The 25299-nt window shown below is 36.9% G+C and overlaps 1 protein-coding gene across 1 annotated transcript in view; it reads right to left on the bottom strand.

Moving 5' to 3' along the window:
* Positions 1-25299, bottom strand: part of Col4a5 (collagen type IV alpha 5 chain) — a 297510-nt gene that overhangs the window by 87959 nt on the left and 184252 nt on the right. Inside the window, 3 exon segments of the mRNA XM_060375633.1 lie at positions 1210-1377; positions 7312-7425; positions 24761-24911. Coding sequence (XP_060231616.1) covers positions 1210-1377; positions 7312-7425; positions 24761-24911 — 433 coding nt within the window.

The following is a 25299-nucleotide window of genomic DNA, read 5'->3' as shown; positions in this document are numbered from 1 at the left end:
CTCAGTGGTTAAGAACAGTGGCTGCTCTTCAAGAGGTCCTGAGTTCAATTCTCAGCAACCACATGGTGGGTCGTGACCATCTAGAAAAGTATCTGATGCCCTCTCCTGGCATGTAGGTATACTGCAGACAGAACATCCTGCTTTTAAAAAGTACCATACATAGAGAGGACCTAGACTCTCTGCTCAGATGTAGCCCCTAGGCAGCTCTGTCTCTATGTGGGCTAGTAAGGGGAGCATGGGCTGTCTCTGACATGAATTCCATTGCCTGTTCCTTTCCCACTGGCGGGGCAACCTTGCCAGCTCACAGAGGAAGATAATCCAGGCAGTTCTGATGAGACTTGATAGGTTAGGGTCAGATATTAGTTGAGGAGGACTCCCCCTTTCAGTGGACTAAGGGAGGGGGATTAGAGGATAGGGTGCCCTGAAATATCTCTCTCTCCCTCCCTCCCTCCCTCTCTCCCTCCCTCTCTTCCTTCCTCCCTCCCCTCTCTCTGCCTCCCCCTTCCTCCAAAAAGCAAGTTTTTGTTTTATGTATATGGGTGTTTTGGCTGAATGTATGTCTGCACTGTTCATGCCATACCCCTGGAGGCCAGAAGAAGGCACTAGGTTCCCTGGGACTGGAGTTATAAACAGTTTCAAGCTGCTATGTGGGTGCCAAGAATCTCACCCCAATTCTCTGGAAGAGAATCCAGTGCTTCCAACCACTGAATTATCTCTCCAGGACCTTATTTTTGTCTTATGAAATTCTTTCTTTGGTAAGCTGTTTGCAATAGAAGGATGTTAAAATAATGATAACAGGCATTATTAGATGCCATGTGAGCTAAAGAAATAGCCAAGTGCCTGGAAAGTATCATCATGTAATTGGAATCTTCAACTCCAATCATTCTTGTTTGAGTCATAAGAATTATATAAAATATTTCAGTAAATGTACCCCTTGATTTCTGACCCATGGAATCTTAAGCAAAATGTTTGAAAAGTTGCTTTAAACCATTACATTTGGATCACTTATTATATAGTAATATATAAATGGTATTGTCACACAGTATAAAAAGTATAGTGCCAACAGCAAACTAAGTTTCCAATGTTCATACACTTAACACTCTTCATTAATAGATAGTGCCAATTCCTTAAATGCAATATAAAAGTTTTTGTCAGCCATATTAATAATAGTTTATTTGATTTCCAATTAGACAGATTATTAAACATTACCTGGAAATCCATGGACACCTGCTTTTCCTGGGATACCAGGTGATCCTGGAGGTCCTATAAGACCAGGGGTTCCAGGGAGCCCTGGAATACCTCTCTCTCCAGGGGGTCCTGGAACATCAAACCCAGGAGGTCCTGTATCTCCTTTCTCTCCAGGTATCCCATGTAAGCCTAGTTAAAAACACATTAACATTAGTAAATATTGTTGCATTTGCCAAATGGTGGGTCTGGTTAGTTTTCTAGCTAATTAGAGACAGAATCTGTATGTGATAAACCTGAGAGTATATTACAGAAACTATTGGCAGTGTGCATGTACAAACGGGTAAAGAAAACAAACTGTAACATTTTAAATCATGTTTCTTGAAGATAGTTTTTTTTTTAATTGCTTTTGGTAAAACAGTTTTTAAAAAATTCCCAGTTAATCGTTCATTAACTTTTTAATAAAGTACAAAAAAATACCAAAACCATGAAATAAGAGCCCAGTTTCTCAGTTATATTAAGCAGTAAATAAGATTATAGCATTAAATTGCTGTAGAATTTTTTGAACACACAATCTGAATGCTTATCTAATTGTAGACTGGTAACACCTTATTTATTGCTGGCCCGCTGACCACAGTTGAATTTTCACCCTGCCATTACATTACCAATTATTAGTGCATAGTATGTCAACCTTTCTGAATGATTATCAAATAAGTCAGTTTGGTTTGGTTTGATTTTTCCTTTGTCTTACATGTTGTTTTAATAACATGATACAATCAGTTTTTACTCTTTTGTGTTATTTTCTATTGCATTATTTTGTAGTAAGTTTATACTTAATATTATCATGTATTACAGTTTGTATTGCAAAATTAAACAAGTATATTATATAACATCCTGGCAGCTTTTGTTATGCACTGTAATTCAGGTTTAGAAAGATAGTAGTAGTGTTTTTGCTGATCATTCTACTAGGTAAGAATCAGGATAGTGTAAAATGCATTAAATTAATAATCTGCTTTGGCAATGATAATAAAATTTACCTTAAAACAAATATGTGTTCCATGCATAATAAAAATGTGACTTGAAAAAGTTATATATTGAGAGACCATTGAATAATTTTTCATGCTATCTTTGTTAACTGCTTAATACAATTAATTTAGACATTAAAGTCTATAACTAAGAAAATATTTACAAACAGTTATATGAAGGTTAATTAAAAGTTATTAACTAGTACTGTTTTTACAGTATTCAGTCTTTATGATCAATGCATGTGTATATGCTACCAGAGGGAGAAGGGAAGAAAGCAGAACAGAATTAGAATATTAGATGTTAGACAGACAAACGAACAATTGAAAGGTATTAGCTATAACTAAAAAAGAGATTTGTATTAAGAGTTTATATTTCATTCAGATACTTATTAGTAGTGTTTTATTTTCGTTCCGATGTGATGTAAGAATTCAAAATGCTTCTATACAGTCATGTACTTCTAACAAACAAAAAACCAATAAAATACAACAGGAGAGATGAATTTGTTTTATTTTTCCTTGTAAAATAGATGAAGTCTGTAATGTCCAAAACTAAAAAAAAAAAAAAAAAAAAAAAAAAATACTTTTTTCTTCAATATCCCACTGCAATGCAGGTTAGGCAGACTGTTTTCTTTTTTTCCATGAATGATTAAGCAACTATTTATTGCAACCTTGTTCAAAGCATGATTTTTTCATTCCAATCAGTAACAGCATGTCAGGTGCCATAAAAAACAAACAAACAAACAAACAAACAAAAAAAACCAGCGTGCCTTCAAATAGAGTTTAAGTAGAAAATGAATGAAAATAGCCTTTATGGGTGTTTTATAAGGTTAACCACTGTTTTGAGATTTTTTTTTAGCTTGTAAGATTTTTTTTCAACTTTTATTAGTTACACTTTATTCACTTTGTATCCCCCCCATAAACCCCTCCCTCTTCCCCTCCTAATCCCACCTTCCCTCCCCCCTTTTCGCATGCCCCTCCCCAAGTCCACTGATAGGGGAGGTCCCCCTCTCCTTCCTTCTGATCTTAGTCTACCAAATCTCATCAAGAGTGGCTATATTGTCTTCCACTGTGTCCTGGTAAGGCTGCTACCCCCTCAGGGGGAGGTGATCAAAGTCCAATAAGTTTATGTCAGAGGCAGTCCCTCTTCCCATTACTATGGAACTCACTTAGACAATAAAGTGCCATGGGCTACATCTGTGCAGGGGTTCTAGGTTATCTCCATGCAAGGTAGTTGTTTGGAGTATGAGTCTCTAGAAAAACCCCTGTGTTCAAATTTTCGGGTTCTGTTGCTCTCCTTGTGGGTTCCTGTCCTCTCCAGATCTTACTATTTCCCACTTTTTTCATAAGATTACCTGCACTCTGCCCAAAGGTTGCCTTCTCAGCATCTGCATTGATAGTCTGCAAGGCAGAGCCTTTCAGAGGTCCTCTACAGCAGGTTCCTAACTTGTTTCCTGTTTTCTTCTTCTTCTAGTATCCATCCTCTTTGCTTTTCAGGATGGGGATTGAGCATTTTAGTCAGAGTCCTCCCTCTTGATTAGTTTCTTCAGATTTACAGATTTTAGTACGTTTATCCTATATTATATGTCTATATGAGTGAGTATACACCATGTGTGTCTTTCTGTTTCTGGGACAGCTCACTCAGGATGATCCTTTCCAGGTCCCACCATTTATCTGCAAATTTCATGATTTCCTTGTTTTTCATTGCTGAGTAATAGTCCATTTAGATGTACAACAATTTCTGTATCCATTCTTCAGTTGAGGGGCATCTGGGTTGTTTCCAGGTTCTGGCTATTACAAATAAAGCTGCTACAAACATGATTGAGCAAATGTCCTTATTGTGTACTTGAGCCTCTTTTGGATATATGCCTAGGAGTGGTATGGCTGGATCTTGAGGAAGCATTATTCCCAGTTGTCTGAGAAAGTGCCAGATGGATTTCCAGAGTGGTTTTAGCAGTTTACATTCCCACCAGTAGTGGAGGAGAGTTCCCCTTTCTCCACAACCTCTCCAGCATGTGTTGTCACTTGAGTTTTTCATCTTGGCCATACTGATGGGTGTAAGGTGAAATCTCAGGGTCGTTTTGATTTGCATTTCCCTAATGGCTAATGACGTTGAACATTTCTTTAAGTGTTTCTCTGCCATTTGATATTCCTCTACAGAGAATTCTCTGTTTAGCTCTGTTCCCCATTTTTTAAGTGGATTACTTGGTTTGTTGCTTTTCTGCTTCTTTAGTTCTTTATATAAACTGGATATTAGCCCTCTGTCACATAAAGGGTTGGTGAAGATTCTTTCCCAATCTGTAGGTATTCGTTTTGTTTTGATGACGGTGTCCTTTGCTTTGCAGAAGCTTTTCAGTTTCATAAGGTCCCATTTATTGATTGTTGCTCTTAGAGCCTGTGCTGTTGGTATTCTGTTCAGGAAGTTTTCTCCTGTACCAATGAATTCTAGGGTCTTCCCCAATTTTTCTTCTAATCTATTTAATGTGTCTGGTTTTATGTTGAGGTCTTTGATCCACTTGGACTTTAGTTTTGTGAAGGGTGATAAGTATGGATTTATTTGCATTTTTCTACATGTACACATCCTGTTAGACCATCACCATTTGCTGAACAGGCTATCTTTTTTCCATTGTGTGGTTTTGGCATCTTTGTCAAAGATCAGGTATCCATAAGTGTGTGGGTTTATTTCTGGGTCTTCTGCTTGGTTCCATTGATCCACCTTTCAGTTTCTATGCCAGTACCATGCAGTTTTTATAACCGTTGCTCTATGGTACAGCTTTAGATTAGGGATGGAGATATCTCCAGAATATACCCAAAGTTTGCTCAAGTACACAAAAGGGATATTTGTTCAAACATGTTTATAGCAGCTTTATTTGTAATAGCCAGAACCTGGAAACAACCCAGATGTCCATCAATGGAGGAATGGGTACAGAAATGGTGGTATTTTTACACAATGGAATACTACTCAGTAATCAAGAAAGGGGAAATCATGAAATTTGCAGGCAAATGGGATCTAGAAAAGATCATTCTGAGTGAAATATCCCAGAAGGAAAAAGAAAAACACGGTATATACTCACTTATATAGACCTATAAGATATGATAAACATAATGAAATCTATACACCTAAAAAAGATAATCAAGAGAGTGGACATGGGGTAAGATGATCAATCCTCATTTAGAAAGACAGATGGGATGTGCATTGAACGTATGACAGGAGTCTACTGAGCGCATCTGAAAGACTCTAACTAGCAGTGTTTTCAAAGCAAAAACTCATAACCAAAGTTTTGGCAGAGTACAGGGAATCATAAGAAAGAAGGGGATTTATTCTGATGTGGAAAGGATAGGAGCTCCACAAGGACCAAATATATCTGGGCACAGGGTCTTTTCTGAGATTGACATTCAACCAAGGACCATGTATGAATATAACCTAGAACCTCTGCTCAGATGTAGCCTGTGGTAGCTCAGTAACCAATTGGTTTCCCAAAGTGAGGGGAACAAGGACTATTTCTAACAGGAACTCAATGACTGGCTCTTTGGCCTCCCCACCCCCAAAGGAGGAACAGTCCTGTTAGGCCACAGAGGAGGGCTTTGCACCCAGTCCTGAAGATACCTGATAAAACAGGATCAGATGAATGGGGAGGAGGTCCCCCCCTATCAGTGGACTTGGAAAGGGGCACGGTGGAGATGAGGGAGGGAGGGAGGGACTGGGAGGGAATGAGGGATCGGGACACGGCTGGGATACAGAGTTAATAAAATGTAACTGATAAGAAAAAAATAAAATTAAAAAAAATGAAAAAACAAGTCTTTGACTTGCTCGGTTAGGTTTACACCAAGGTACTTTATGTCATTTGTGGCTATTGTGAAGGGTGTTGTTTCCCTAATTTCTTTCTCAGCCCTTTTGTCTTTTGTATACAGGAATGCTACTGATTTTTTTTTTAGTTAATTTTGTATCCAGCCACCTTGCTTAAGGTGTTTATTAGCTGTAGGAGTTCCCTGGTAGAAATTTTCCCTGGTCACTCATGTATACTATCATATCATCTGCAAATAGTGATAATTTGACTTCTTCCTTTCCAATTTGTATCCCCTTGATCTCCTTCAACTGCCTTATTGCTCTAGCAAGGACTTGCAGAACTATGTTGAATAGGTATGGAGAGAGTGGGCAGCCTTGCCTTGTCCCTGATTGCAGTGGGATTGCTTTAAGTTTCTCTCCATTTAGTTTGATGTTGGCTATAGGCTTGCTGTATATTGCCTTTACTAAGTTTAGATATGTGCCTTGTATCCAACAACATTCCTGCTGCCATTTAAGATCAGAAAAGGTGTGTTCAATACATATACATTTGAATATTTTTCAAGTTTCTGATGTGTTCATGTGAATTAAAATCATTTAATTGTTACACATGTGTTTTTATTTTGTGAACTATTGCAATACAATACTTTGAAATAACAAAGTACAGACCTGAGATTGGCCTTTATTATACCCACATAAATAGGTAATGTGAATTCACCCAGAATCAAAAATTTGCAGAGTCTTACACAAATATAGATGAACCATATGATTCTTTATCTATGTTTTCTCTATGGAGGCAAAACCACTAAGCAACATATTCACAAAATCTTTCTAAGCATCCATTAAAAAAAAAAAGCTTAGTGTACTCGGTTACACTAAATACTCCTACTGTAAGATCAAAAATGGGAGAGGGGTTCAATTTAATATTTTTAAATAAAAGGAAGCAAAATGCCTATGATGTATTTTTACAGAACATTCTTGTGGAACACTAACCATTGTTTTTTATGTGTTAATAACTTTAGTAAGTTCTACAGGCACGTCCTGCATATTACTGCATTACAGCTATTCTGGTATAAAATAGTCAGCACTTAACAGTTTGAGGTATTGTTCAATTATTATAAGGTAAAGGTAACTAATTATCAAATTGGATGATTAGAAATATATGGATTTTAGGTGAACAGAGAGAGGAAATATCAAGTATTAAATTAGCTCTTGTGTTATGGTCTATAATTCACAATTTGATAAAATTATAAACATACATGGATAACCTTTTAAATCAAACTGCAAGTCCTATAAGAGGCATATTTACTGTAATCTTACCAGGTTGGCCTATTGGCCCTGGAGTCCCTGGTGGTCCCGGTGGTCCCTGAATACCAATTCCTGGCAGCCCAGGAGGTCCGATTGGGCCAGGTTGTCCATTTGGTCCAATATCACCTAAAACAAAATAAATTAAAAATACCATGGTATATGTATTTAAAAACCATCAGCCTTTCCCCCGTTTTCTTTATTCTTCTTTCATTCAATGCAACCCAACAGCATTTTGCCATCTCTCCATTCCTGTCAGTCTCTATTTCCTCCACTCCCCTCTCCCATAGATCCACTGCTCCTTTATTTCCCTTCAGAAAACAACATGCCTCCCAGGAATATCAACCAAACATGACATAACAGGACACAACAAGACTAGTTTTTCCAGAAAGAAAAGTACAAATAAGTACCCAAAGCAGAAATCCCATTTATAGTTAAAGTCTTATTTAACTCAAGGGCAGCAATCAACTTTAGCTCTTCTCTTTACTTCTCAAAACAGCAAAAAGATTATAACCTACACCTTCTTAGTATCAATAATTTATAGCGGGTAACTTTTTGCTTATGAAAACAAAGTTTCTAATCACTTATGCTTTAAGCAGTTACATTTAAACAACTTCCTTTTTATTAGTTCGGGTTATGGCTCATGGATAGGTAGGAATAACAGTGAAAATGGTCATCCTACCAAAAGCGATCTACAGATTCAATGCAATTCCCAACAAAATACTCACGCAATTCTTTACACACCTTGAAAGAACAACCCAATTTCATATGGAAAAACAAAAAAACAAAAACAAAAAAACCTCAGAATAGCTAAAACAGTCTTGTACAATAAAAGATCTTCTGGAAATATCTTCATACCTGATCTCAAGGGTGGAAGAAGTTTAAGAACCTGAAGTCAGAAAGGACCAGAGAAAATCAATGTCTTCTGGATATGACAGGCCAGCTGCAGTTAGGAACTTAACAGCAGCTGTGGTTGCCTGCTGAAGATCAAGTCAATAAATATTCATGCACAAGTATAGAAGAACTCATGTACCCCTATCCTTAGTTGAGGATCTATTGACAGTTGATGGCTTCTGGAGAAGGAAAAGCCGGTCTTCTTTAAGGGTGTGCTCCATGGTAGGTTGGCCATTTTCTAGTACACTCATGAGTATATGAGCAGCACAAGTTGAACCTAGAGGGTGTTTTTTGTTTGTTTGTTTGTTTGTTTTTAAGATAACATGAAGTTTGGTGGTATGGAGATGTGAAAGGTGGATATTTAGGGCTAAGATCAAAAACTCAAGTGACAATACATGCTGGAGAGGATATGGAGAAAAGGGAACCCTCCTCCATTGCTGGTGGGAATGTAAATGTGTACAACCACTTTGGAAGTCAATCTGGAGCTTTCTCAGACAATTAGGAATAGTGCTACCTCAAGATCCACCTATACCACTGCTAGGTACGCATCCAAAATATGTTCAAGTACACAACAAGGACTTTTGCTCAACCTGTTCCCAGCAGCTCTGTTCATAATAGCCAGAAGCTGGAAACAACCTAGATGTCCCTCAGTGGAAGAATGGATATAGAAATTATGGTACATTTAAACAATAGAATACTACTCAGCTGTTAAAAACAATAAAATAATGAAATTTGCCGGCAAATGGTGGGAACTGGAAAGATCATCCTGAGTAAGGTAACCCAGAAGCAGAAACACACATGGTATATATTCACCTATAAATGGATATTAGCAATATAATATAGGATAAACATACTAAAATCTACACTCTTAGAGAAGCTAAAAAACAAGGAAGACCTTAGGGAAGATGCTCAATCCTCATTCAGAACGGCACATTTGATATACGTCGGAAGCAGGAGAAGACAGGGAACAGGACAGGAGCCTACCACAGATGACCTCTAAAAGACTCTATTGATTGAGGTATCAAAGCAGAGGCTGACAATATTAGCCAAAGTTTGGGCAGAGTTCAGGGAATCTTATGAACGAAGGGGAAGATAGAAAGACCTGGAAGAGGCAGGAGCTCCAAAAGGTGACCAACAGAGCCATAAAAACCGAGCCTTGGGGGCCCTAAAGAGAATGACACCTCAACCAAGGACCATACATGGAGAGGACATGCAATCCCTACACAGATGTAGCCCATAGATTCATTCTCCAAGTGGGCTCCCTAGTAAGGGGAATGGAATTTCTCTCGCATGAACTCAATGGCAGGCTCTCAGATCACTGCCCCTCTGCTGGTACAGCCTTACCAGGCCACAGAGAAAGACAATATAATCAGTCCTGATGAGACCTGATAGGCGAGGGTCAAAAAGAAGTGGAGGAGGACCTCTCCTATCAGTGGAATAAGGGAGTGGCATAGGGGGAGAAGAGGGGCATAGGGGAAGAAAGGAGAAGAATGCGGGGATTAGGAGGAGATGAGGGAGGGGGCCACAGCAGGGATACAAATTGAATAAATTTTAATAAATGATAAAAAAGAAATTGACTGTTTAAGTTTTTGAAAGATACATGTTGGGCAATGATTTATGTCAGCATTTAGTGTATGTTTAGTATGCATGAAATCATGGACTTGATTCATAACACAACAAATCAAATATTTCATTGTATAAATGCATTACATTATGTTAGTCTTTGTTGCTGGATAGACATTTGGGCTGTTTCCAGTTTTTGCTGATTATGAATAAAGTTCCTGTGAACATAGATTTTTATGTGAAGGTTCGTAGTTTTCCTTAGTAAATGCCTATAAGTAGGATTGCTATTTCAGAGAATAAGACTGTGTTTTACTTTCTAATACACTGGGCACAAAATTTTTAAAGCGAAATTAAACTTGTTTTGTTATCCTGTACTGGTGATTGAACTGGTTTTCAAGGTGGCTATACTAGTTTGAATTGTTACTAGATGTAGTCAAAACTCACTACATAGTTGCTGGCAACTTTTCTTGTTCTTGAAAAGAAAGTTAATTTTTATAGTTATGTACCTATCTCATTGTGGTTTGAACCTACGTTTTGCAGATGACTCTATTGCAAATTCTTAGATGTACTTGCTTACTATTTGAATGACTTTTTTGGTGAAATATAAATATCTGCGTAAATTGTCACCGACATCTTCCTACTCTTAAATTTGGTAGATATGTTCTGACTGTTGAGTGTTATAAAATTTTATATATTCTCTATACAAATACTTTGCTAGATACACAAATGTGGAAATATTTGATTTTAATGAAGTCCAAATTATCAGTTTTCCATTTTATATTTTATTGTGCTAAACAACAATTTTTGTCTAGATTATAATCATAAAGATTTTCTCCTATGCTTTCAGTTGAAAGAAAACTACATTTGACCTGTGTTTACACTGAATAAGCTGAATATGTGTTTTTCACTTCATATAGTACTTAATACTGATTATCAACTTGACAGGATTTAGAGCCAAACCTCCAAAGAGGCCTGTAGGAAATTATATAGATTGGATTAAGGTGAGAAGATCTACCATAAAAGTGGATGACACCATTCAATGGGCTATGGACCCAGACTATGAAAAGGAGAAATTGAATCAATCACAAACATTCATTTCTCTTTGTTTCCTAAGTATGGATGTGATGATGAGCTAAGCTAAAATAAATTCTTCCTTCTTTAAGTTTCTTTTGTCAGTTATTTTTCACATTGATGAGAGAAGCACAGATTATATAGGATTATCCAAAAAGAGATGTTAAAATCTAAAACATTCTGTTTGGCTTCTAACAGAAAAAGTTTGAGTGTTTTTGTTCTAGAAGTTTTGTTTTGAAGCTTTCTGTATAACTCTACAAGGCATTCTGAGAAGGACCCAGGTAAGATACTCAATCTTCATTCAGAAAGGCAAATGAGATGAACATCAAAAAAAGGGGAGAAAACAGGGAACAGGACAGGAACCTATCACAGAGGGCCTCTGAAAAACTGCCCAGCAGAGTATCAAAACATATGCTGCGATTCATAGCCAAACTTGTTTCAGAGGGCAGGTAATCTGAAAGAAGCAGGAAATATAAAGACCTAGAGGGAACAGGAGTTCCATAAGAAGAGCAACAGAACCAAAAAATCTGTGCACAGGGTTCTTTTCTGAAACTGGTACTCCACACAAGGACCATGCATGGATATAACCTAGAACCTCTGCACAGATGTAGCCCACAGCAGCTCAGTCTCCAAGTGGGTTCCCTAGTAAGGGGAAAAGGGACCGTCTCTGACATGAACTCATGGGCTGGTTCTTTGATCACCAACACCTGATGGGGGAGCAGCCTTACCAGGCCACAGGGGAAGACAATGCAGCCAGTCCTGATGAGACCTAACAGACTATGGTCAGATGGAAGAAGAGGAGGACCTACTCTATCATTGGGCTGGGGAAGGAGCATGGGAGAAGAAGAGGAAGGGAGGATGGGTTTAGGAGGGAATCAGGTGGTGAAATACAGTTGGGATACAAAGTGAATAAACTGTAATTAATAAAAATAAAATAAAAACTAAATTAAAAAATTTTAGAATGTTGGTTCATTTTATTTTTGCTTATTTCATACACACATATACATTAGTTTTCACACAGTTTGTTAGATTTCTTTTTCTATTGAAAGTTAAATTTATGAAAACCATTTACAGGAGGGTAGAATTTACCTCAGCATTAGTGTATATGCTTAGCATAAAAAAGCACTTGGGTCTTATTTACAGCTACACACACACATACACACATGCACAAATCAAACATAATTCTACTTCTAGATATGTAAGTCTTCATGTCACATATTACAAGATATGTTAGCCACTGTAAGACTGTATTAAGTCTTGAAATCAAATTCTTTGAACTCTCTAACATTATATTTTCTTAATTTGTTTTGGCTACTGTAAGTTGAATCACTTTTCTACATGAATGTTTGAATAATTACAAACTTTTCCTGTGTTTTTCTTAGGGATACAGTTAATCTATACATTAATATGGACAGATTGCTATCTTAAAATTGGGCCTGTGAAAACTTCATTCAATTTATTTATGTTTGGTTTATGTCATTGGTATTTTGTAGTTTTTTTTTACCATATTAATAATGCACTGTTTTTAGAGCTATACATAAGAACATGGTATTTGGTGCTATTTTAAGTAAAACTTTTTGTTTAATTCTAATTTATAAAATGATACATTGTTTTGTACACTTGCCCTAATACTTGTATTGTGAAATTGACTCTCTGTTCCAAAAGTTCCGTGTAAGATGATTTTCTAAGTATAAATCATATGTATGAAACAGAGCCTTAAACAGCCTGAAAGCAATTACTCTAGGATGTCCTTGAACTTGAGGCAATTCATTGGCCTCAACTTCCCATATACTGAGTGTGCAGGGCAGCTAACAGATAGCCTTGAGTTTATAATTTTCTAAAAGTATCTTTTTGGGGAATGGATGTTGAATTTTATCAAATAATTTTAATAATATTTAAGATAATAGCCTAGATGTAATTCTTTGGAATGTTGAAAAAGCAAATTATACTCATTAATTTTCAGATGTCAAAGCAGCTAGTATTCTGAAGATCATGATTATTAGGAAGATCATGATACAAGTTGTCTTTATATATTTTAATATTTTATTTGATGTATTTTATGGTCTAGAATTATTTTACATGTTTTTGTTTTGTTTTTGTTTTCGTTTTTTTTTTGAGAGAGAGAGATTTTGGCTTATAACTAAGGTTTTTGCTTTTCTTTTGTTTTTGTTTTTTTGTTCTGTTGATCCTTCTTGGTTTTTCAAGACAGGTCTTCTCTGTGTAACCTTGGCATGTTCTGGACTCACTCTGTAGACCAAGCTGGCCTCACACTCACAGAGATCCATCTGCCTCTGCCTTCCCCAGTGCTGGATTTACATGCATGTTCCACCACACACGGCTTCTGTTTTTGTTTTGTTTTGGGGTTTTTGGCCTGATTTTGATATTAGAGTGATTCTACCTTCACAACCAATGGGAAGTGATCAATACAGTATTCAACAGGGAAAAAAACTGTATAGAGATGACATTACTGCTTTTCATATTTGTTACAAATTCCCAAATATGTCATCAGGACCTCAGGTTATCTTTGATGGATGAGCTTTAAGTACAAGCCCAGTTTAAGGGGAAAAATAATCTATAATTTCTCCATAACTGATCAATGATAAATACCAGCAACACTTTGGCTTTTTTAATTTGTTATTTATTACAATTTATTTAATTGTATCCCAGCTGTAGTATCGTCCCCTTTCCCTTCCCAGCCCCACCCTCCCTCCCTCTTCTTCTCCTATGTCCCTCCCCAATTCTACTGATAAGGGAGGTCCTCCTCCCTTCCATCTGACCCTAGCCTATCAGGTTTCTTCAGGACTGGCTACATTGTCTTCCTCTGTGGCATGGAAAAGCTGCTCTTTCTTGGGGTAGGTGAGGAGCTGTCAAAGAGCCAGCCATTGAGTTCATGTCAGAGACACCCGTGCTCCTCTTAATAGGAAAGCCTTAACAGGTAGTCTCCACTTGGAGACTGCCTCTATGGGTTACATCTGAGCAGGGGATTTAGGTCCTCTCCATGCATGGTCCTTGGATGGGATAACGGCCTCTGCAGGGTCCCCTGAGACCAGTTTTGTTGTTGTTGTTGATGTTGTTACTCTGTTGTTCTCCTTGTGGAGCTCCTGATCCTCCAGGAGCTCCCCTTCGTTCATAAGATTTCCTGCACTCTGCCGAAAGCTTGACTATGAGTCTCAGCCTCTGCTTCAATACCTTGAACAGTAGAGTCTTTCAGAGGCCCTTTGTGATAAGCTCCTATCATATTCCCTATCTTCTCATGCTTTCAACGATCATCCTGTTTGCCCTTCTGAATGAGAATCTTCCCTAGGGTCCTCCTTCATGTTTAGTTTCTTTAGGAGTATAGATTTAAGTATGTTTATCCTATATTATATTTCTAATAACTACTTATGAGTGAGTATATACCATGTGTCTTCCTGAATCTGGGTTACCTCACTCAGGATGATCTTTTTTAGTTCCCACTATTTGCCTGTAAATTTCATGATCTCCTTTTGAATAGCTAAGTAGTATTGCATTATGCAAATGCACCACAATTTCTGTATCCATTCCTCAGTTGAGGAACATTTAGGTTGTTTCCAGATTCTGGCTAATACAAACACAGCTGCAACAAACAGGGTTGAGCAAATGTCCTTGTTGTATAGTGGAGCATATTTTGGATAAATGCCAGGAGAGGTATAGCTGGATCTTAAGGTAGCAATCTTCCTAATTTTCTGAGAAAGCACCAGATTGATTTCCAAAGTGGTTGTACAAGATTACATTCCCACCAGCAATGGAAGAAGGTTCCCCTTTCTCCACATCTTCTCCAGCATGTCTTGTCCCTTGAGTTTTTGATCTTAGCCATTTTGATGGGTGTGAGACAGAATCTCAAATTTGTTTTGTTTTGTATCTCTCTAATGACTAAGGATGTTGAGCATTTCTTTAATTGTTTCTATTCAATATTCAATATTCCTCTCTTGAATATTCTCTGTTTAGCTCTGTACGTCATTTTTAATTGGATTGTTTTGTTTTTTGGTATTTAACTTATTGAGTTCTTTATATATTCTTGATATTAACCTTCTTTCAGATATAGAGTTGGTGAAGATCCTTTCCAAGTCTATGGCTGTTGTTTTCTTCTGACGAGAAGCTTTTCAGTTTCATGACGTCCCATCTATCGATTGTTGATCTTAGAGCCTGTGCTATTGGTGTTCTGTTTAGAAAATGTCTCCTGTGCTTATGAGGCAAGGCTTTTCCCTACTTTTTCTTCTAAGCGGTTTAGTGTGTCTGGTTTTACGTTTAGGTCATTGATCCACTTGAATTTTACTTTTTTGCAGGGTGATAAGCATGGATCTAGTTGCATTTTTCTACATGTAGACATCCAGTTAGCTCACCACTATTTGTTGAAGATGCCATTGTTTTTCCATTGAATGGTTTTGGATTCTTTGTCAAAAATTAACTTCCTTAGGAGTTTGAATTTATTTCTGGTTCCTCTCTTTGTTTCCATTGATCTTCCAGTCTGTTTATACACCAGTACCATGAAGTTTTTATTACTATTGCTCTATAGTACAGCTTGAGATCAGAAATGGAAATACCTGAAGAAGATTTGTTATTGTACATGATTGTTTTAGCTATTCTGGGTTTTTGTTTTTCCATATGAAATTGAGAAATGTTCTCTCAAGTTCTGAAAAGAATTGTGTTAATATATTCATGAAAATTGCATGGAATCCATAGATTGCTTTTGGTAGGATGGCCATTTTCATGATGTTAATCCTATGAATTCATGAGCATGGGATATCTTTCCATCTTCTGATATCTTCATCAATTTTTTTCTTCAGAGATTTGAAGGTTTTTTTTTTTTCTTTTTTTTTTCATACAGGTCTTTCACTTGTTTGGTTAGAGCCACAAGTTACTTCATGTTATTTGTGGCTATTGTGAAGAGAGTTGTTTCCCTAATTTCTTTCCTCAGCCCTTATGTCTTTTTTAAAAAGGAAGGCTGCAGATGTGCTTTGAGTTAATTTTGTATCAAGGCACTTTGCTGAAGATGTTTATCAGTTGAAGGAGTTCTCTAGAAGAATGTATACTATCTTGTCATCTGCAAATAGTGATACTTTGACTTCTTCCTTTCCAATTTGTATTACCGTGATCTCTTTTAGATGTCTTATTGCCCTAGCTAAGACTTCAAGAACTATGTTGAAGAGATAAGGAGAGAGTGGGCAGCTTTGCCTTGTCCCTGATTTCAGTGGGATTGATTTAAGTTTTTCTCTGTTTAGTTTGATGTTGGCTATAGGACTGCCCTGTATTGCCTTTACTGTGTTTAGGAATGTGGCTTGTATCCTTGATCTTTCCAAGACTTTAAACATGAACAGGTGTTGGATATTGTCAAATGATTTTCAGCATCTAAGGAGATGATCATGTGGTTTTTCTCCTCCAGTTTGTTTATATGGTGGATTACATTGATGTATTTCCATATATTGAACCACCCCTGCATATCTGGGATGAAGCCTACTTGGTCATGGTGGATGACATCTTCTATGTGTTCTTGGATCAGTTAGCAAGTATTTTATTGTGTATTTTTGCATCAATATTCATTTTTTTAATTTTATTTTTCTTTTTAGTTACATTTTGTTATCTCTTTGTCCCAGGTGTATCTTGCTCCCTCATTCCTTCCCCAACCCCACACTCCCTCCCTGGTATCCTCTCTGCCCCTTTCCAAGTCCACTGATAGGGGAGGACCTCCTCCCCTTTCATTTGACCCTGTTTTATCAGGTATCTTCAGGGCTGGCTGTAAAGTCCTCCTCTGTGGCCTAACAGGACTGCTCCTCCCCTGGGGGGGGGGGAGGTCAAAGAGCCTGCCCTTGAGATCCTGTTAGAAATAGTCCTTGTTCCCCTTACTTTGGAAAACTACTTGGTTACTGAGCTACCAAGGGCCACATCCGAGCAGAAGTTCTAGGTTATATCCATAGATGGTCCTTGGTTGAGTGTCAGTCTCAGAAAAGACCCTATGCCTGGATATATTTGGTCCTTGTAGAGCTCATATCCTTTCCATATCATACTAACTCCCCTTCTTTTATATGATTCCCTGCACTGTGCCGAGGGTTTGGTTATGAGTCTTAGTGTCTGCTTTGAAATACTTCTAGGTAGAGTCTTTCAGATGCCTTTTGCAGTAGACTCCTGTCTTACGTTCAATGCACATCCCATTTGTCTTTCTAAATGAGGATTGATCATCTTCGCCTGTGTCCACTTTCTTGATTATCTTCTTTAGGTGTGTAGATTTCATTATGTTTATCATATCTTGTAGGTCTATATAAGCGAGTATATACCATGTTTGTCTTTCTCCTTCTGGGATACCTCACTCAGAATGATCTTTTCTAGATCCCACCATTTGCCTGCAAATGGATTTCCTCTTTTTTGATTGCTGAGTAGTATTCCATTGTGTAAAATTACCACAATTTCTGTACCCATTCCTCGATTGATGGACATCCGGGTTGTTTCCAAGTTCTGGCTATTACAAATAAAGCTGCTACAAACATGGTTGAACACATGTCCTTGTTGTGTACTTGAGCAAATTTTGGGTATATACCTAGGAGTGGTATAGCTGGGTCTTGAGGTAGCAGTACTCCTAATTGTCTGAGAAAGCGCCAGATTGACTTCCAAAGTGGTTGTACCAGTTTACATTCCCACCAGCAATGGAGAAGGGTTCCCCTTTCACCACAACCTCTCCAGCATGTGTTGTCACTTGAGTTTTTCATCTTGGCCATTCTGATGGGTGTAAGGTGAAATCTCAGGGTCGTTTTGATTTGCATTTCCCTAATGGCTAATGAGGTTGAGCATTTCTTTAAGTGTTTCTCTGCCACTCGATGTTCCTCTTTTGAGAATTCTCTGTTTAGCTCCGTTCTCCATTTTTTAATTGGATTACTTGGTTTGTTGCTTTTCTGCTTCTTTAGTTCTTTATATATACTGGATATTAGCCCTCTGTCAGATAAAGGGTTAGTGAAGATTCTTTCCCAATCTGTAGGCAGTCATTTTGTTTTGATGACAGTGTCTTTTGCTTTACAGCTTTTCAGTTTCATGAGGTCCCATTTATTGATTGTTGCTCTTAGAGCCTGTGCTGTTGGTGTTCTGTTCAGGAAGTTGTCTCCTGTGCCAATGAGTTCTAGGCTGTTCCCCACTTTTTTTTTCCAACTGATTTAGAGTATCTGGTTTTATGTTGAGGTCCTTGATCCACTTTGACTTTAGTTTTGTGCAGGGTGATAAATATGGATCTATTTTCATTTTTCTGCATGTAGACATCCAATATTCATAAGGGTGATTGGTCTGAATTCACTTTCTCCGTTGGTTCTTTATGCAGTTTAGGTATCAAGGTGTCTCTGGACTCTTAGAATGAGTTTGGTAATGTTCCTTCAGTTTCTATTTTGTGGAATAGTTTGAAAAATATTGGTGTTAGCTCTTATTTGAAGGTCTATTAGCATTCTGTGCTGAAACTGTCTGGCCCTGTTTTTTGTTTGTTTGTTTGTTTTGTTTTGTTTTTGTTTTGGTGGGAGACTTTTGATGACAGCTTCTATTTCCTTGGAGTATATAGGACTAGTTAATTGATTTATCTGATCTTGATTCAGTTTTGTTAAATGGAATCTATCCAAAAATTGTCCATCTTAGTTACATTTTCAATTTTGTTGCATATATCTTGGCTGTCCTAGACTCACTTTGTAGATCAGGCTGGCCTCGAACTCATAGCTATCCTACTGCCTCTGCCTTCCTGAGTTCTGGGATTACAGGTATGTGCTGCCATGACCAGCTATATATAGAATTCTCAAAAGCAAATTTAAAATTTCAAGTTGTTAATAATTGTTTATATTTTCTTTATTAATGTTTAGGTACATTTTCTTGATTTTGATTAACATTTTGTTGCTATGAAAAGTTTTTAATTTTAATATTTTCAAATATATAATTTAATTTGTCCTGGTGTTTTCTACATTATTTATGCTGATTAAAATATCTTTTCAAAACATTCAGGCAAAATGTCATCTCTTACACCTCCAAGAAACCTCAAATGCGATCCTGAAATAAAGTATGATATGTGGTAAACAGAAGGCTCCCAAAGTCATCATTTTTATTCTTTTTTTAGTATAATTAAATTGTGATATTCAGGCTTAAACATATTTTCTACTCATGTAGATATTTCCTCATAATCATCAACTTTTTAAATTTATTGTTGGTATCTATATTGTTTTGAAAATGGCATACCAATTTATTTTTACAGTTTAAGAACTGAATTTCAATATCTAATATTTGGTCTAACTATTTCTAATAGTTGAAGATTTTGGAGACATCAGTCCTGCACATATTATACAAATATTTACCACTGAGCATAAAGCACAGCAGTAGGACAAATTTTTTCATTGCGGTCTGATAGCTGAGTTTTGACAATGATATACTGATTCAAAAATTTATTGGCACATACATTTATAAAAGTTACCATTGAGAATACTACTATCTTGGCAGTATCATCTACATCAGCAGTTCTCATCATGTAGGTCATGACACCGTTGGGAGTCACATGTCAGATATCTTGCGTATAAAAATATTTACATTATGGTTCATAACAGTAGCAAAATTACAGTTATGAAGTAGCATTAAAAGTAATTTTATGGTTGGAGGTCACCAAAATATGAGGACTCGTATTAAAGGGTCACAGTATTAGGAAGGTTGAGAATCAATTATCTAAATTTTTTTAATAGTAAAGAGCAACTTCTGAGATTTTTAGAAAGCATATTCTATGTCTTTCTGTTTCTAGTAACTCAAATATTACATGGTAGAGGATACAAACATAAATGCTGGACAAGTGAAAGAATTATATAGAAAAAAAAAATTCCCAAACACTATTTCTTCTAGCACTTTAAGAAAGAATATACTAGAAGCAGGGCCCAATGACACAGAATTTGAACTATGCTGAGAAGAAAAGCAGAGTACATAATATAGTTTAAAATTTTAACAAAAAAACTAATTTTTACATTATGGTAGCTCACACTTATACACAGCTACAGCAGTGAAAAGAATCCATCTATATGTGTTAAGATTTTATTTGAAATAAATGATATAAACACAAGTAATATGAGATTAATGACAGTTATATATCAGAATGTCTTGGCAGTGTTAAGACACAAAATTATAAACATAGAAAACAAGTAACAAGTAAATAAAACAATAAAATTAATAATTTTCATTCAAATACTCTAGAAATATAAATAGGTAACCAACACAGGAGTAAAATACTCCTGAGTTTACTCTAGAAAAGGCACAAATATTCAGGGTATACTATGAACAACTTCAACTTAACATAAGACATAACACAGTCTATCAATTCAAACTAGCAAGTGTTTGTATATCTAAATAATCAACAAGAGCAGATAAAAAGCTGAATATCCTTAGTTATCAGAGAAATCAAATTAAAGTTGTAATTTAGGCTACAATCACAAAGCAAGGAAGCTTTAATACTAGAGAGAATCTTCATGAACTGAAAAGGTTATTCTGGTGTGAATTTTAAAATGGCAATCCATGTTGGAGAAAGATCTAATTGTTACACGAGTAAGCACACACTTATGAGCAACAATTCTAATCTTAGGTATATGCATAATAAAATGAATGCATATATCCATCAAAAGACCCAGAGAACACTTATAACAGCTTCTTTCATAATAGGCAGCAACTTGACATAGCCCAGGTATCCTCACCACCTCAGCTTCAAGAATTTATTAGTAATAGGAACTAGTGAGGAGCACAGTAGATATTTTTTTTAAGCATGCTCATTGAAAGATGCTTTATAAGAATGAATATATTGGATGATTCCACATAAAAATATTCCAAACCAGACAGAATAACAATATTTTTTAAATCCTTTATAACGATATTGGTGTGGATGCTGCAGACTACTGGAAAAATAGAATAAGGACAATTTCTGGAAATACCTATATGTCAGGGCTTTGAGCATGGCAGGAAAATGCACTACCAATGGGCTAAATCCCCAGCCCTGGAAAGTTGAAATGATACTGGATTGTATTTGACAAAAATGCAAAAAAGAAATACATCTGTGAATTTTATATATAAATAAAATACGTAGCCACCGCTGGAATTGTAGTTATTGTATACCTGCTGAGTGTTCAGGAAAAAAAGTGCACCACTGTTGCAAACTCATCCAAAAGAAATCTACAGCTATATAAAGAGATGGTTAGATGGACAGCTGTATGACAAAATATGTAAAGCAAAACACTCACAGTAGAACATCAATGATGGGACTATATAGTAATCACTCTATTGTCTTTATTATGTTGTATTGTACATAAAATGTTCATGCCTAGTGCCGAGGATTGAATTCAGGGCCTCTCGTGTACTAGGCAAGTTTCCTTCTTTATAGCACTATCTCTAGCTTATATAGATGCAGTATTTTATTTAAAAATAATTTGGGAGGATATAAAATGTTACATGTAGAGCCTAAGAAGCAGGAAGATAGCCATTCAATGTACAATTCATTTTAATGTTTCTGTGTATTTGAAATGGAATGTTTTAAAAAATTGTACTGAAAAATCTAGTTCCATCAGGCTTGAAAATTCCAGGAGTTTTTTGTTTTGTTTTAAGCATTGTCAGAAAGGGGTTGGGAAGGAAATAGTACTTCATGCATTGCTGGTAGGAGTCTAAAATGGCAAAGACAGAAAGAAACTTCACAATACCCATAGACACATTGCCTTTTTACTGAGAAAATTCATTTTCATTACTGGAGTCTATTATACCTGTACACATCTAAATAAAAAGTGTGCTACTGTTTATAATCAGAAAAGACTGGCAAAAATCCGTTTCAACAAGTAGCAACTGAGGGTACATCTGTGTAACTCAATGCTAGGCCACTACGTTCTGTTAAAAGCTGTAAGTACTAACAAAGAGTAATTCCTAAATTACAAAATGATAGAAAACAAATAAATGAAAAGGCAAAGGGCATTATATCTTTTGTTTTGACAAATGAGGAAAAAAAACTCCTAATTGCTAGGATTTTTTTTTCTAGAGGAAAAATGGACAGCAAAAAGAAACTAAGTTGAGATTACATATGGGATAGGGAGGAGTGAAGTTCGTGGAAACAAAATGAGAAAAATACTACTTTCAGTTTGTCTGTTTATTTGCTTTTTTACTTTTTTAAAATGTCTATTGTATCTATTATTATTATTTTATTTTATTATTATCATTTATTACAATTTATTCAATTTGTATTCGTGCCGCGGCCCCCTCCTTCATTTCCTCTGAATCCAACCATTTCTCCCTCTTCTCCCCTTATACTCCTCTTCTCCCCCTATGTCCCTCCCCTATTCTACTGATAGGAATGTCCTCATCCCCTTCTATCTGACCCTAGCTTATCAGGTCTCATCCAGACTGGTTGCATTGTCCTCCTCTGTGTCCTGGCAAGGCTTCACCCCCCCCCCCCAGGGGATAATGATCAGAGAGCCTGTCACTGAGTTTATGCCAGAGAAAGTCCCTGCTCTCCTTACTAGGGACCCCACTTGGAGACTGAGTCTATGGGCTACATCTGCGCTAGGGTTTTAGGTCCTCTCCATGCATTATCCTTGGTTGGGGTATCGTGCTCTTCAGGACTCCCAGGGATCAGGTTTTATTTTATTTTTTGGCTCTGTTGTTCTCATTTTGGAGCTCCTGTCTCCTCCAGGTCTTTCTATCTCCCTTTTCTTTCATAAGATTCCCTGCACTCTGCCCGATACCTCAATCAGTAGAGTCTTTCAGAGGCCCTCTGTGGAAGGCTCCTGTCCTGTTCCCTTGTCTTCTGCTTCTGCATTTGTCCTTCTGAATGAAGATTGAGTATCTTCCCTATGGTCTTCCTTGTTGTTTAGCTTCTTTAGGAGTGTAGATTTTAGTATGTTTATCCTATATTATATGTCTAATATCCATTTATAAGTAAGTATATACCATGTGTGTCTTTCTGCTTCTGGGATACCTCACTTAAGATGATCTTTTCTAGTTCCCACCATTTGCCTGCAAATTTCATGATTTCTTTGTTTTAAATAGCTGGGTAGTATTCCATTGTATAAATGTACCACAATTTCTGTATCCATTCTTCCATTGACAAATATCTAGGTTGTTTCCAGCTTCTGGTTATTATTAATAGAGCTACCTCAAACATGGTTGAGCAAATGTCCTTGTTGTATACTTGAGCGTATTTTGGATATATACCTAGGAGTGGTATGGCTCGATCTTGAGGTAGCACTATTCCTAATTATCTGAGAAAGCACCAGATTGATTTCCAAAGTGGTTGTACAAGTTTAAATTCCCACTATCAATGGATGAGGGTTCCCCCTTTCTCCACATTATCTCCAACATGTGCTATTACTTGAGTTTTTGATCTTAGGTCTTTTCACGGGCGTAAGGTGAAATTGAAATCTCAGGGTCTTCTTGATTTCCATCTCCCCGGTGACTAGGGATGTTGAGCATTTCTTTAAGTGTATCTCTCTGGGCACAGGGTCTTTTCTGAGACTGACATTCAACCAAGGACCATGTATGGATATAACCTAGAACCTCCACTCAGATGTAACCTGTGGTAGCTCAGTAACCAATTGGTTTCCCAAAGTGAGGAGAACAGGGACTATTTCTAACAGGAACTCAATGACTGGCTCTTTGGTCTCCCCACCCCCGAAGGGAGGAGCAGTCCTGTTAGGCCACAGAGGAGGGCTTTGCAGCCAGTCCTGAAGATACCTGATAAAACAGGATCAGATGAATGGGGAGGAGGTCCCCCCTATCAGTGGACTTGGAAAGGGGCACGGTGGAGATGAGGGAGGGAGGGAGGGACTGGGAGGGAATGAGGGATCGGGACACGGCTGGGATACAGAGTTAATAAAATGTAACTTATTAAAAAAAAGTGTATCTCTGCCATTCTGTATTCCTCTATTGAGAATTTTCTGTTTAACTCTGTACCCCGTTTTTTTTTTTTTTAAATTGGATTACTTGGTTTGTTGGTGTTTAATTTCTTTAGTTCTTTATATATTCTTGGTATTTGCCCTCTGCCAGATATAGGGTGGTTTATTTGTTTTTAAGACAGATTATTGTATTGTTTTTAAGACAGATAATTGTATGGTTTTAAATTTGATACATAGATATGAGTGGTCTTAAACTCCTAATCCTAATGCCTCTTACTCCTATTATGAGGGTATTACTACACTATGATTCCCCACTAAGATCTGTTTCTTTTAAACAAATATATTTGTGTTACCTCTCCAAGAAAATCAAAGATTAAAAATTAATAGTGCTAAATGAACTAAATTATAACAGTGACAGAAAGGCATCATGGGCTGTTGTTTTAATTTTTTTGTGGAATGCATACTATTTACCTTTGTTCATTCAAATACTGGTTTCTCTATCCCACTATCTGGTTTCAATCTGGACATTGCATTGTAATGTTTATTATAAGCATAACCTGCCTCAAATTTGTGTAAACATGCCACCATTTGTTGTCTGTATTGTCAATAAAATTACCAGCCAATGCTGTGCAATGGAGAGACTAGGGTGAGGCACCCTGGTCTGGAGGTGAGGGCAAGGAAGTGAGTGGGAGGAGTTGGAGAGGAGAGATCATCAGGAACCACCAGGAGAGATGAACCAGATGTATGATATGACTAAAAGCAAGCATATTGTGGAAAATCCTAATGGGAGCAAACTATGCAGGCTTGGAGGTTTAGGTTGGAGTAACTATTGGCAAGCACTGTGCTCTAGGCTAATTAAATGAATCTGAGTCTCTGTGTGGTAATTTAGGTATACAGCTGGTTTAGGAATAACCACTGTTTAACTAACAAATAAATCAATAGTCAATATTAATATTTAACAACAATGAGCTTTCCAGTTAGCTGACTTCTTACCCATTGCCTTTCCCAAAGGTTTCAACATCAATGAGAGTTTAAAGCAAATTGATAAGAAGCAAGACCCATACCTTTTGGTCCAGGAAATCCATCCAATCCAGTGCGTCCTGGGGGACCTGGAGGTCCTGGGAAACCACGATCACCTTTTGGACCAGGTGTTCCTTTGAAACCTGGGAATCCTGGTGGTCCAGGTGGCCCAGGTAACGCAAATCCTGGCTCTCCCTTAAGCATAAACATGACAAAACAAAATCAAAAGTCCTGTCACTTTCCTAATGCTTACCATTTACTACAGGGTATTTAAAGCAGCGAATACAAAATATATTCTTTCATGGTAAGGAGAGGGTTATTAAATGAAAAGTAATGGGAGTGTTAGAGAGAACATCTGGAAAGATAGAAAACAGGGTTTAGTAAAATCAAATGAGTTGGGCTGCTTTTAAACTAAGAACGTTAACTGAAAAGTATGAAATTAAAAAAAAAAGAAAAGTATAAGATTAAATAACACTCTACCCAAGTGAAGAAATGTGAATATGGACTTAGAAGTATATAATCCAAATCATTATTTTTAACATTACTAATTCTTATAATGCCATGATAGTTTCTGTATAAGCAT

This window comes from Meriones unguiculatus, chromosome X (genome assembly GCF_030254825.1).
Source record: "Meriones unguiculatus strain TT.TT164.6M chromosome X, Bangor_MerUng_6.1, whole genome shotgun sequence".
NCBI lineage: Eukaryota > Metazoa > Chordata > Mammalia > Rodentia > Muridae > Meriones > Meriones unguiculatus.
The sequence above is the reverse complement of the archived record's forward strand: the minus strand, read 5'-3'. Positions and strand labels throughout refer to the sequence as shown.